The sequence below is a fragment of the Gossypium hirsutum genome, chromosome A13 (genome assembly GCF_007990345.1).
Source record: "Gossypium hirsutum isolate 1008001.06 chromosome A13, Gossypium_hirsutum_v2.1, whole genome shotgun sequence".
NCBI lineage: Eukaryota > Viridiplantae > Streptophyta > Magnoliopsida > Malvales > Malvaceae > Gossypium > Gossypium hirsutum.
The window spans coordinates 108,482,843-108,498,147 of NC_053436.1; the positions used below are offsets into that span (position 1 = coordinate 108,482,843).

The window sequence follows — 15,305 nt, forward strand, 5'->3', positions numbered from 1 at the left end:
CAGAAGTGACTCAAAATCCAAACATTGAGCAACTGCGCGCATCCGATAAATCGTCCCTCCCCTTTTCTTCGACAACTACTCAGGGACCTGAAGGTCTCGGCTAGGATGGTCGGGACAGGGTTGATTCCTTGTTTTAACCTTTCGAAGAAATCAACTACTGCAACTTCGAGATGCCCGAGAACTTTTGGGAAAATGACCAAACCGTAAATGGCCAAAGCAAATAGATTTACCCTTTTCAGCATGTTGGGATGGTTCAGAGCCAAATCTCGTAGGGAGGACCATGGAATGCAAATGGTTTCATTCTTCTTCTTTATCTGTTTTTCGACCCATGCATCAGTCATGCCTGTTAGTCTCACTAACTTTTTCTTGAAGGTCATCGGCTTAGGCTCCTTCACATATATTTTGCCGAATTGTACATTGTCGATGCGGAGTAAAGCAACATACTCTTCTATGGTTGGAGTCATGTCTTCTTGATTGAAGGTGAAACACTGATAAGCTGGGTCCCAGAACCGAACCATGGCTTGAATCAACTGTTCGTCTACACGGATGGTGATTAGGTGAGCTATATCTCCATACCTCTCAGTGAAAATGTCTCTAGTGTCTGAATCCCACTGATTCCAAATTCGAACCAAATCCTCAAGGTTATTTTGGCGAACATTTACAGTTATATGTTCGGGCAAATTGGTGACACATCCTTCCACTAGACTATCCCCTTTTCTTTCTGAATTTTTAGAGACCAGTCCCGAACCACGGCACTCTTCTCGGTTATTTGTGTAATTGACTCCTCCATCAGAAACCCGTTTTTTGGCAACCAACCCTTAGTCAACACCTTCTTAATATGATGCCTATGATGCATGATGAAAACAAACAAACTTGGTTAGTAAACACAACAAATATAATTTGAAAAACAAATTAAATTACCCGATCCAATTATTTTGCACAAACAGTGTAACTGGATGGCAAAAGGTATTTTCCCCGTGTACTTGTTTTATAAGCGGACAGAGGTTCGGCATGGCTCTAGTTAGGTGGCTCGTATGGTTCACTATATGCGGTTTTGGTTCTAGATAGGTACTCGAATTGCCCGTACTATCATCTGCTGAGATTAACACGGAGCCTCGGTCATAGCCCATCACAGGCTTTCGAGATCAATTCGAGGGATTACATTTACTTATGCCTATGCGGAGGGGCAAGTTAACTCACGAAAGCATAAGTCATATGTAACCCGAAAGTATTCACTAGCCTGTGCGGAGGAACGAGTTAACTCACGAAGGCGTAGCGTTTACTTTCTCTTAACAGGGACGGAGCCCGGGTATAGAGCTCATGTTATGCCGCAAAAAATGCACGTGCACGGTGTGTGGGGAGAAACTTGTAAACCTTTACGTTTTATTTAAAGAAACTAAACCAAAATTAAAACCATAAAAATTAAAAACTGAAAAACAACCAAATAAGCAAGTTAAAAGAAATATTTACAGCACGATATAAATGCATGAATTTTGAAAACGAGATTTTTCGGATCATGACCAAATATTTACTTTGAACAAGGAAATTTGAAAATTTTGACAAAATGTGTTTAATTCCAGACACGACTCTCAATAAGGTTGTCCCCAGTGGAGTCGCCAGCTGTAGCGACGTAAAAATTTTGGTTTCGGGTCGCTAATTGTGGCAATCTAGTGAAAAAGTTTGGAAACTGAAGTTCGATTTTAAAATAAAGAGGGAGTCGCCACCGATCCTTTTTCCTAGGTGTGATCGGACACCTAATAAATTTATTTTTAAAACAAAAGAAGGCCGAGTTTAGGTCTACGTTAAAATCAGAGACAAAGTAGGGCTCGGGAGTCAGTTACGCGCGAGGAAGGTATTAGCACCCTCGCGACGCCCAAAATTGGTATCTTTTAAACATGTGTTGTCTTAATTTTCAAAAAATGCGAATTCAATGTAAAGTTTAGTTATGATCCGAGAAATTTTAGTTTATTCCGGTTTTTGAGAAGGGTATGCCGTTTTAACACGAGTCAATTGACGTTCACCCAACATAGCGATGAACTCGATGACTTAATGTTAAATCGGTACATTTCCTTGTTTATTGAAATTAATTAGCAAAACAAGTATATGATTTTCGAAATAATGCAAAGTAAAATAATATGAAATAAAAATCAATAAATGAAAGAGCTAGGAATATATTGAAACAAATAATCGAGGTGACAATAATATTAGAAAATAATAACCGTGCATGCAAGATCAAATGCAATGTTAGCATTGAATACGAGAACGTAATAAGAATACAATGAGTACACATATGAAGATAATTAAGAGTATATACGTAAAATATTTATATAAATAGTAGTAGTGTTAGAAATATACTATACGTATAGTGTTTGAAGTACACATGAGATAGTAAAAAAAAGGTATATAACTAGCAACAATAAAATAAAATATATACATATATGTGTAAAAAATAATATTATAAAAAGGGTACGTATACATGTATATAAAAAAATAAATGTATTAACAATGAATATAATAGGGGTAAGAAAACAAGTATATACACAATATATATGTAACGTGGTACTAAGGATATATATATATACAATACAGTATTTAAAATAATATTTACGTAATACAAAATATAATATTAAAAGGTATATGTACATACGTAATATATAAATACATATATAATATAATGCTAAAATATTTACATAATATATATCATAATAGTGTGGAAAACGAATATTAATAATGAATATAGTAATAATAGTAAATACATATATATGTAATAGTAAAAATGTGACATTTTAAAGTAATTATACACATATATGTAACTAAATATCATATAATAATAACAAAATATTGATGATGTTAATAAAATATAGTAATAGATATAATACAAATAATATCTAAAATACAGTAAAACGACGAAGGTAATATAAAACAACTTAAATTTTTCAAAAAGGACTAAATTCGAATTAAAAATGAAATTTGGGGCGAATTCGGAATGAAAAATAGAAGAAAGGGACTAATTCGAACGCGCGCTAAACATTGAGGGGCCAAGAGCGTGATATCCCCGTTTATTAAAACACTGCGTAGCAAAGGGGGACCAAATTGATGAACGGGTAAAACTCTGGGGCCAAATTCAAATATTAAAAACCTGATTGTAAAATAGCAAAAAATGCGGAAGGGCCGATCGCGCAATTAGCCCTTCCACTTAAAAAACACGCGGATCCTCCCTGGTGCGGGTCGGGTCGACCCGACCCTGGGCCTAAACGGCGCCGTCTTAAGGGTTAAAGGGGGGGACCAAAACGCACCGTTTTGGTCCCCTATATAAGTTAAAAATTTTTATTTTTTTCATTTGAAACAGAAGAAAGGAAAAAAAAAAGGAAGAGGAGGGAGAGAAAAGAGGGAGCGGGGAAAGAAGAGAAGGGAGGGGGGAGCTCCGGCCACGGGGGCCGGTCACCGGACGACCACCGGAGGCTCGCCGGCGCCGGCGCGGTGGCCGGAAAAGGTAAAAAATTTTATTTTTTTTTATTTTTTATTTCTTGTATTTTTTATATCATACTTTCATACATTTAACGTATTTAATGTATGTATTTGTGAGAAAATAAACAAAAATGAAAATAAATCTAGAACCACCTCTTGTTTTCGATTTGCAATCTTGGTGTTTTGTGCGCCGATTTGGTGGTTGTTTTTTTTTTGTGTTGATATCTATTTCGGACTGGTATTCTTGCTAGATCTACTGACTTTTTTTTTGAAATGTATGTGTATTCAAAAGATCTCAAAATCAACCCCTTTTTACAGAAAGCCAAATAGGCTTTTATAGCCTTTACAAAATTGTATTTAATGTTTATTGTCTTGTCTTCTTTCTGGTCCTGCAGGGAATGGGTGAAGGTGACAGAGGCATGGTGGTGCAGAGGAGCAGGTGGCCGACATGGTGGCATGGTGAGCTGGGGTGCCAGGGTATGGGGCTGATGGCTGGTGTCAGAGCAAGTGGAATTAGGGTTTCCTCTCTGCTGATTTGTTTTGGGCTGCTGGGCTAGGTTAATTTAGGGTATTGGGCTAGTAGTACTTGGGTTAGGCTAATTGGGCTAAGGTTGTAAATGGGGTTTGAATTTTGGGTTGGTTGATGTATTAGTTAGGCTTAATGGGTATTGAGCTTTGGGGGTGGCCCAAAATTGGCCTGTACAGTAAGCAATTTTCATAGAGATCTCAAGCTTAATCTCCTTGTAAAACAAAGCTTTTGATCACAATCACTAGTTGTCACTGCTTTATATATATATTTACATATATAAAACATGTTATAAAGTATAAAATTTTGTGGACTCGTATCTATACTATTATTTAAATTTTCGATTGAATTGATATCATAAATCGGTTAAACATCAATTCAATTAGAAAAATTATGATACCTTTTCGTATTGAAAATAAATTTTATTATTCAAAGATATTTTAATCCTTTTATTTTAAAAATAATAAAAAGATTATATTTAATGAAATTTGAATACATGCGGTTTGCATCAATATAGTATAGATGAGTAAACAACCAGATAAAAGAAAACAAATCGATATCGTTACCACAAAATTATCTCCATCCATAATATCAAGTGTAACACCCCTAACCCTTATCCGTCACCGAAACAAGTTATGAAGCATTATCAAACTTTAAAGATTAAATACAAACATTTCACAACCATTAACATACATATCAAGATTCATTCATTTATCACTCATATTGTTCGTTATATGGGCCCTCGAGGCCCAAAATAAGCATTAGAAATAAATCAGGACCAATTTGGAAATTCAAAAAAAATTTCCCTAAATTTCAAAAAAAAATTTCTTAAGAGCAGGGGACACACGCTCGTGCAGCCGATTGTGTGGTTCACACAGCCAAGAGACACGCCGGTGTCTTAAGCCATGTGGGTATTCGATGTGAGGCACAAGGCCATGTCTCAGCCCGTATCCAATTTAGGGTAGCTACTGACTTGGGTCACACGGCCAACCGTGTGCTAGGCCGTGTGCAAAGTACAGAGGTCACACAGCCAAGGCACACGCTCGTGTACTAGGCCGTGTGTGGGCATTCTGTTTTGAAATTTTAAGGTCTAGGGGACACACGGCCAGACTACACGCCCATGTGCTAGGCCGTGTGTTATACACGACTGAGACACACGCCCGTGTCTCTGCTCGGGTAGACAAAAATAGGCCATTTCAAGGCCACTTCTCTCACCCTTTTATTATCCACCTGCATACAACATTGAAATACACTAACATATCTCAACCAAGCAACCAATTCATGCCAAAATATGTATTTAAAATAATATGTTAACACAAAAATCAATTGTCTAAATTTGCCAAACTAACTTCATTTATTGATTTACCAAAACCTACTCCTAATTATATACATACAGACACACACACACACACACACACACACACATAAAATTGTCATCCATAATTATACTTCAAGTTTAGCCCTTTTCAATCCATCCCTATACATGCCATATAAACCAAAAATTGTACAACAAAATCTACCGAAGTAATCTGAATAGTGTGATCCGATGTATTGATCCGATCCTCCGAACTTCTTGAAAATCTACAAAGAACATTGAACAACACAAGTAAGCTTGATGAAGCTTAGTAAGTCCGTTGGCTTAAACATAAATCTTACCAAACATACTAAAACAATTCATTTAAGTAAATCATTCATTTCACATTCCCTGCCAACCACAATTTCAGTTGATGAATTCACTTATTTCATCTCAAGATCAATAATATCATTGAGTCTTCAACCATTAATATCAAATATCACTTACCAAATTATCAACCTTTGTCAGATTAATGAACATCTTACAGATATGAATACATTGTAAACGGAAGCTCGAAGGCTGAACAGAAGTACATAAGTGCTAACGGAAACCAGTAAGGGTTGAACAGAAGCTCATAAGAGCTGAACGAAAACCCAGTAGGGTTAAACTGAAACTCATAAGAATTGAACTGAAACCCATTAGGGTTAACTGAAACTCATATGAGTTAACTGAAGCTCATGAAAGCTAATTGGAAATTAAACTCGAGAGTTCACAATAAATGTTAAACCCTTAGTTTACTTGGGTAATTTACCGTCAATTTCTCTTTTGCACTGAACGACTATACTCAATCCTGCATTCTGTTCACTTCGAATATTTGATTCAATTTCATAAATTTTACAATAATTTTATTTTCAACAAATAATATAAATAAATACATATTACCATTCATCAATTTAACAAATAACATTAAAAATTTAACCATACGAACTTACCTAGACTAAATTGTAGAATTCGTAGTAATTCGGGAACTATTCTTCTAATTTCTCTTTTCCTCGTTGATCTACAGGCTCTTGATCTAAAATATAAAATTATTCATCTATTAGCACATATTTTCAGCCTCACTCCACTTTACAATTTATACCCTTCGATGTTTAAAATTACACATTTGCCCCAACTTTTATAGTTTTTACAATTTAGTCTCTCATCAATAAGCCCATCAAATGAGCTAATTTTTCTCAATTAACACTTTATATAATTATTTTAGGATATTACACAACCTTTGATAAATAGATTTTAATACAAAACCCTAAAATTTAATATTTTTCAAAATTTGGTCCTAAAATCAATTTCCCTTGAAATCACTTGACAAAATCAACATATAACAAAATTAAAGCTTCAATTTTATGTTAATTCATCATAAAATTCCAAAACTCATTAATGGTAACTTTCAAAATTACCCATAGAATTAAAAACTAATGAATTAAATAGTTGCACCTATTTGTAAATGTCTCAAAAACACAAAAATTTCAAGAAAAGAACAAGAATTGAACTTACATGGAGTAAAATAAATAAACCAGCTTAAAACCTTCTCCTATGGAGTTTTTGGCTGAAGAAAAGTGAAGAGATATTTCAATTTGATCATTGTTTTATTTGGTTAATTTGCAAAATTTCCAATTTTGCCCTTATTTCACCCAATTTCCTTATTTTTTTCCTGCACATGCCGTTTCAGCCTTTTAATAGGGGTCTAATTGCCTTTTTGATCCTCTCTTAATCATCACTTAAGCTATTTAATCAATTTAACAAATTTTGCACCTTTTTCAATTTAATCCTTTTAATTAATTAACTATCAAAACGTTAAAATTTTCTAACGAAACTTTAATACTAACTCACTAATAGTCCATAAATATTTATAAAAATATTTAGAGCTTGGTTTATGAAATTGAGGTTTCGATACCTCGTTTTCGACCTAGTTTACCTAATAAATTCTTTTAAATCACAAAATTCACTAATTCAAAAATATTTCTAAAATCACACTTGACTCATAGATATTAATTTATTAAATTTTCAAACTTACTTGTTCGATTTAGTGATCTTAAATCACTATTTTCGACACCACTGAAAATTAGGCTATTACATCACGACTTGAAATATAGGGGTTAATCGTAATGATTAGACAAGGAATTGAATAGGGCTTAGTTAGGTGTTTAGTCGCCTCTCTAGAGACTCAAGTTCAATCTCTCTTCCTCCTATTTTTATTATTCTCAGCAACCTAGAATAAAAGCCACACCAAAATATATAGGTTAAGAGTAAAGGTTAAGCAAGAAATAGGCTTTAGGCTTAATGGTTAAAAGCTAGCTTCTTTTCCTTGTGATTTTAAGTTCAAACTCCTTCCCCTTTTTATTTTGTAATTTCGTCACATATGCCTCAAAAACATATGTATATAATCAAGCATAAAAAATAAAAAAAGAAATGAGCAAGAGCTCAATGGTTAATGAGTTAGTACTCCTAAAGACCTAGGTTTGAGCCTCCTCTTCCTTCCTCCTCCATTTTAATTTCAAGTTCGGTAGAAACTTGGGAAAATTGCATGTGACGTCCTTAGGGTTTGTAAACCCTAAGAATTTACCCAATTCTTCCGTAATTAGAATTCATATCTTGCCCTTCCCAAAATTCCAATATAATTAGAATTCCACCTTACTTTTATTTTCAAATCCTAATAGAGTTTGCTCTCTATCTTTCTATTTATTCTTTTTTTTCATCGGTTGTTTAATTCATCGTCGATAACCTCCATCTTTTCATCAAAGTTCGGTAAGAGCATTCGTTTCGATAAATAGAACTTGTAAACCCTACAATAGCATTGATCCACATTAATCTTTCAATTCTATAACTCAACCTTTTTCAGTTCTTGATAAATCTTTCGATAATCTTGATAAATCTTGAAATCAATTGTTAACTCATGTATAAATGTCATCTGAAGGATTAATTTAGGTGAATCAGATTAGAATCGGGCGTGAGGAACTTCAATCGGTTTCTCAGTGAAAGGTGTGTGTTCTTTTACAAATGAATTAGGGCAAACTGTGTCTAGGATTAAGGCCACACGGTCTCTTACACAGGCGTGTGGACCACACAACCCCTCACACGGCTATGTGCCCTGCAAACCCTAAGCTAGTTTGAATCTTACACGGCCTAGAATCTTCCACACGGCCGTGTCCCCAATGAAGGTTAATTTTAGAATTGCCACATAACCACATTCTGTTACACGGCCTGGCCAGATGACTGTGTAACCCCTCCACACGGCCTAGCCACATGACCGTGTGATCCCTAGTTTACAAATTTTACTGTTTTTCCTAGAAATTTATGATATCTTTAGTTTAGTCCCTATATTTTCCCTGAACTATTTTTTTTAGTTTTATTTGCTTGATTTTGTCCCTGATATTGTGTTATTCTAGAATTTGTGATTTAATGATTGAAGTGTTATGGCTATATTGTATGTGAAGAGTATATTACATGCTACTATCATTATGAAATAGATAATCTGTTAGTGTTAATATTGTCACCACCCAATTGAATACCTGTTAAAGCATGATTACTGCTAGTGTTGATTTACCTCATTACAAAGTATGTCATATTGCATTGCATGAGGTGGGGTGATGTGAAAGGAGCAAGAGTGGTAGTTTAATAATCCAAAAACATTGTGGTTCGTTCACGAACCAAGTGGTAGTTTTTTTTAAAATACAAATATGTTGTACACGCACAACAAGTGGCAGTAACTGCAAATATGTGGTTTGATCACGAACCAAGTGGCAGTTTGTTTAATATGCAAATATGTTGTGCACCCACAAAAAGTGGCAGTAACTACAAATATGTGGTTCAATCACAAACTAAGTGGCAGCTTGTCTAGAAATCTTTTTATCTAAAAATATTGGTGGTTCACCCACAATTTTTACAAACCCAATGGCAACTTTTATCTACAATTATGTTGTGTACCCACAACAAGTGGCAGTTGATATGCAAATCAACGATGATTCATCCACAACCCGAAGTTAAAATATTGGATGAGTTCTGGGGAACTCATAGTGTGGTGTGTAGTGGTGGGGTTGGAGATTTTCTGATAAAATGAAATTGCATTGCCATTCGTAAGCATATGCATACAAAACTGTGAATTCTAAAATATTATAGTGATGTGTTATTTTGACAAACCGATACTGTGAAATTTTGAATTGCTATACCAATGTGTTATTGCTAAGAATTGTTATCTTATATGCTATGCTTACTATTTCACATTGATTTTCTTATGAGTGGACACATATTGAGCTTCTTAAGCTCACTCCCCCATTATTACCATCTTTACAGATAACTCACCAGGTTAGGATGCGGACTCGGCATACGGAGGGCTCGGCTTGGATTGATCTTTATATTAAAAAGTATTTTAGATTTTCTATTTGAAATTTCAACTATTTTAAAACTGTATCGCCTTATTTGAACCGTGGCATTAGACTTCGATTTTGGGTTTATTTAGCATGCATGACATTTGTTAAAGATTGTGTGATCCGAATCTAATCACTTGTTGAAAAAATAAATATAGTGACAAAATAAGGAGATTTGTGGGGGCGAATTCAAGTATCAAATAAATTAGAAAAAAAATATAAATACCAAAATAAATTCAATTATAAATCCAAGGACTAAAATTATATTGACCATTTTCTCGTAAATGTAGCATTCAACTATTTTATACTCGAAAAATCTGAATCGAATTATTTAACTGAATCGAAAAATCCAATCATATGTAATTTTTATTATATTTTTAAATTAAAAAAATTAAAATACCCTCAAATATGATTTGTTTTAATTAGGAAAAAATATTTTCATAATTTTTATAACTAAGTTAATACCTAGTTCACTTCTCACATAAGTTGTAAACTAAACTTTATCTATCAATTTGCTTAGGGCATAGTGGAGTTTTTCCATGGTGTTTAGTGGTGGTGGTTCATATTTTCTTGCTGGTTTTGTAATGTTTACTAGACTTTTATATTTTTTAATTAAATCTTTTTCTTGGCTGATAAGATTGTCATCCTTTTTTCTCTCATTTCGATGATTCAAATATCAGTGTGATTGAGGTAAAAATAAACAGTGTAATTTATGGCTACTAATTGGCTCTCAAATTCAAACATCAATGCATGCATGGCTTCAAATCTTCAAGTTCAATGAGTAGGCATCTTATCGAATCCATAAGTTTCTATCTTATCGAATCCATACACGATTCTAACAAATTATAACATCACAATACATTACGAGAATGCAGATATCGAGTACAGAACTCAATTTATTATTTCTAACATTAATTTAAAACCGAAACCGAGTTTTTACTAGTTGATATGGGCGCGCACTTAATTGGAAGCTGGTGGTGAGAGAGCAGCAAAGGCGTCAATCTGTTGGCCGGAGTTGATGCGCTTTTTTGGGTCAGAGTAGACAAAAAGTAAGTAGTCCTTAAAATCAAAGTCCTAGTAAAGTTGAGGATGTTGCTCATCTATAAGTTCTTTGGGTGCCTTGATTATGGTATTTTCATTTGGAACTGCGAATGCTGACATAGAATATCGATCTTTACCTTCGTTCATCATCACTCTGTGAGTCACCGCTTTTAATCTCCCATTACTCCATACCTTCAATTTTCAAAAATCAACATCAATAAATATTTTTTATATAATTATTTACTTTCAAAATCAATAATGTAATTTCATTATATATATTTATCATGAGCAGGTACCGAGGTTATTAAAAAATTTTAACCCAAAATCTGATGTCAACGTTAGTAAAGATTTTATGGTAATTATTCAAATCTATTCAAATCTAAAATATATATATATTGATAAGCAAAAAGAAGGGTTGTCTAAAATTAGAATCCAGTACTTAATCAAATTCAGGACTCAAGAGAGTGCCAGAGGACAAGGTCTTCCCCCTCCCCAACCCATTCATCATTTATGTTAAGTTTTTAATAAATAAAAAAAAGGTTAATCATATATATTAATACCTTGAGAGTATCTCCTACCACAAATACAAAGGAAGAAGGAGATAAATTAAACAACTTGATCCATTGGCCGTCATTGACCTCAATTTCCAGCCCTGGAATTTGATGCTCACAAATGAGTGTACTGAGTGGTTTATCAGTATGAGCAAAGAGCCCACTCTCATACTCTCCCTGTTGAGGGGGTATGTATTTCATCATCCGCATCAGCGTTTTTGTAGTTCATATCTAGTGACCTATTCCCTAATTCATAACTATCAATTATCATTAACCAGATTAACTTGTTTAGCTCCTCCATTTGTGTTGTCATAGTGTGTATAATGTCACTGGAACAAAATATCATAATGTCACTGGAACAAAATATCATAATAAAAAATCAACCAAACTCGTAGAATTAAAAATGTAAAAGAATTTTTCTTACCAAAAGTGTGGGTGACCATCAGGCCACATAACTTGAGCAAAGCTTTTAATAGAATCATAGTTGGAGGCATCTCCAAGTCCGAAGCCTTCATACAACAAAGAAATCTCTTTACATGGTCCAACCCAACCATGGAAAGGAATAGGACTGGTGTTCTTCTGTTTCCTCTCCACTGGGACATCAAATAGTTCTTTCAACAACCCGAACACGTCCTCTCGAACATTCTTTGAGATCTTTTCATACACCACCTCGAAACAACCGAAAGTCTCACAAGCCTCTCGAACCCTCTTGCACAAACGGTTCCACCCTTCGGTTCCTCGCTCTAAATCTGATGAATGGAACTCAATGACTGGGAACACAATTTCAGCATCAACAGCCATGTTCTTAACTTCTTTTTCTTATGCTCCTAAGGAAATGTTTTCTTAAACTAACTCTGCTTGTAAACTAACTTGGTTTCTCTTTGCGTATGGATTTGTCTATTTATAGCCTTTTCTCTTTCTCAAAGGTGGTGAGGCGAAGATAAACATCACTTTAGGTTTTAATTGCCTGATCCATGCAAAACGAAGGAGGTAGCAGTGTGTAACAGAAAACTTTCTACGCTACTGTGGTGTGAAAAGAAAGGAGGAGATTGTGATGTTGGGTCGCGCTCACGATAGCTAAAATTGCAAAGGCTATTTCTCTCATACTACTCTTTTGATATATAATTTAATATTTTGAAAAATAAATTATATCCAATTCCAACTAACTTTATATTTTTACTTGCTAACCGGTGAAGGAAGTCTTTCCTTTTTTCATCAAATAAAAACAAAGAAACTCATTAGCACCCAACATGAGGAAAATGCTTGACAGTGGCTGAGTCACGTTGAGGCCCAGGGGCCATGGTCTCCCAAAGAAAATTTTCAATTTACTCCTTTGTAAATTTACACTATGGTACTCCCAAAAATATAAGTAAGCCTCTCAAGGTTTAAGATTTTTGCAATTTTTCCCTTTATATATATTATAGCCCTCCTAAAAGTATAAGTAGGCCCTCCAATATTTTTATAGGATTAAAAATATTATTAAAAAATTTATTCTTGATAAAAATAAAGAGAAAATCTTCTTGAAGAAGCTAAATTACTCATTATGATGGTTGAATGATATTTTTATTAAATAATAATAAATTAATGTTTATTTAATAGTTTACTTAACATAATAATATTTTATAAGTAATATATATATAAAGAAAAGAAAATGTGAAGAGACTTTTATCATATTTCTTCTTCATATTGGTGCTTAACAAGAAAAGAAGAAAAAAAATTTTCTTTATCATTTTTCCTCCAAATTTGAAGTGTAAAGTATGTTTTTCTTCAAACTTTTCATATATTTTGAATATTTAAAACTTGTTTTACATATATGTACTAATAGTTTTTTTTTGTTTTATCAAGTATATTAAAAGTTGCCATTAAAGGATATTGATGGAACTTGGAAGCTTATAAAATTAAGTGAAATGTGCATGTTTTTGGATGGCTTTAACTTGTTAGAAGTGTAAAAATGAAACAAAAATAATTAGATAATGTTATAGTAAGTTCCGGCCAAAGTGAAAGGGAGGAAGAAAACCTTGGCCACTTTATTTAAAATTATGTCAAATGATAGCTTGTGAAGCAATGAGCATTCCTGTGAAAATAGAATAAAAAATGGTTAGCCGAGTCAAATTATAGCTATTTCGTCTTAATTGTTGGAATATTGTTTCTTTTGAATATATTTTTATATGTTTAAATCGATTGTCATGTTGGAATATTGCTTCTTTTGAATCAATTGTTTATATTTTTAAATCGACTGTTATATAACACTTCTAATTTTAGCTCCCCCCAAGACTAATATCCTGGCTCCGCCACTAATGCTAGACATTTGGTGATTTCTCATTCAGTTAGAAAAAACGACACCATTGAATATATACATAAAATAAAGAATAATTAGTATAAATTTAAACATGCAATTAAAACGATGAGTAAAAACTCTTTTAAAAATTAATACCTCTTCAAAATAAATGAAAAGTTTTTTTTTTCTCTTCGTCATAAACAAGTTACAAGATTCGCAAAAAAAATACAATTGTAATTAATTTATATCTAATTATGTGAAAAAAAAACGATAACCAAATGTAGCATTAATAATTAATATAAGAGAAGAGGTTGAATCAAATTTCTAATGATGATGCTTGGCCTTTGTTCAAAGAGATAGCATTTGAGCAAAGATCTACAGACTCAACAAATTCAACTTTTGTGGAAATAGGAAAGCAAATTTTGGAAAGGTGTGGTGGGGTTCTCTTAGTCTTAAGGATGATAACTGGTAAGTTATTTTTCTAAGATAATGAACTTGCTAGAATATCTTAGAACGAAGGTGGGATTCTACTTACACTTGAGTTATGATCATTTCCCATTCCATTTGAAACATTGTTTTTCTTATTGTTGACTATATCAAGTAGTAGATAAAAAAATTGGGGGTTTAAGGTGAGATGAAGCACCATGTTGCATTATTCGTTCATAACATTAGGCTACCATGCATTGGAAAGGACTATGGACATTGTTTCGGTATCATGGAGATGTTATTGATGCATTCATTCCAACAAAGAAGAGTAAGAATGGAAGAAAGTTTAGATTCGTGAGGTTTGACAAAATGGTGGATGCATAAAAGGTAATCAATAGGTTAAACTATTATTCAAGGAAAGGAGACAAGTATAGAGAAAAGTATTCATTAAAGGGGATTCAAGCAAGAATATTAAAAATCATAAAGAAAGGGTGGTAAGTGGGAAGAAGGAGATGGATATTGGAATGGTTGTGGGAGAAACATCTAATAAAAGTAGAAGTGATCTGAGTTTTAAAAAAGTTATAGATGGTAAGGGGAAAATCAAGTTAAATTGATCAAGGGACATGTAGATGGTGAACAACTTTGGAAACTTCAAAAATGTTTGTTGGGAGAAATTGTTACGTTTTGTGAAATGAAGAGTCTTACAGAAAGAATTGTACGAAGTGGATTGGGTGAGATTAATATCAGAACGATTTATGGAAGACATTTCCTAATAGAAATACCAGATGATGAACTACTTGGTATTTTAAAATGAAATGATTGGGCATTGTAACGACGTAAAATTTTTTGCTTTCGGTCGCTAATTGAGGCGATTTATTGAAAATTTAAAAACCGACTTTCGATTTTATTTAAAAAAGGGAGTCGCCACCGATCTTTCTTCTAGGTGTGATCGGACACCTAATAAATCATCTTTTTTAAGAAAATTTATTCTCGAACAAAAATGAAGGCCAAATTTGGGTCTACGTGAAAATCAGAGTAAAATAGGGTTCGGGAGTCGGTTACGCGCGAGGAAGGTATTAGCACCCTCGCGACGCCCAAAATTGGTATCTTGTAAAACATGTGTTGTCTACGAGTTCAATGTAACATTTAATCGTGATCCGGTTGAAACACGAGAATTTTTTAATTTTTTTATTTTTGAGAAGGACATACCGTTTTAACACAAGTCGATTGATGTTTACCCAACATAGCGATGAAATCGATGACTTAATGTTAAACCGGTACATTGCCTGGATTATTG

General features: G+C 33.6%; 1 protein-coding gene across 1 annotated transcript; it reads right to left on the minus strand.

The window, feature by feature from the left end:
• Window positions 1-10,520: 10,520 nt before the first annotated feature.
• On the minus strand, window positions 10,521-12,339 carry LOC107942042 (probable 2-oxoglutarate-dependent dioxygenase AOP1). Its single transcript, XM_016875686.2, has 2 exons — window positions 11,729-12,339; window positions 10,521-10,945 (listed from the first exon to the last, which is right to left on the minus strand). Exons 1-2 carry the CDS (start codon window positions 12,103-12,105, stop codon window positions 10,924-10,926), a joined length of 399 nt encoding a protein of 132 aa, XP_016731175.2. The 5' UTR covers window positions 12,106-12,339; the 3' UTR covers window positions 10,521-10,923.
• Between the last annotated feature and the right edge of the window lie 2,966 nt (window positions 12,340-15,305).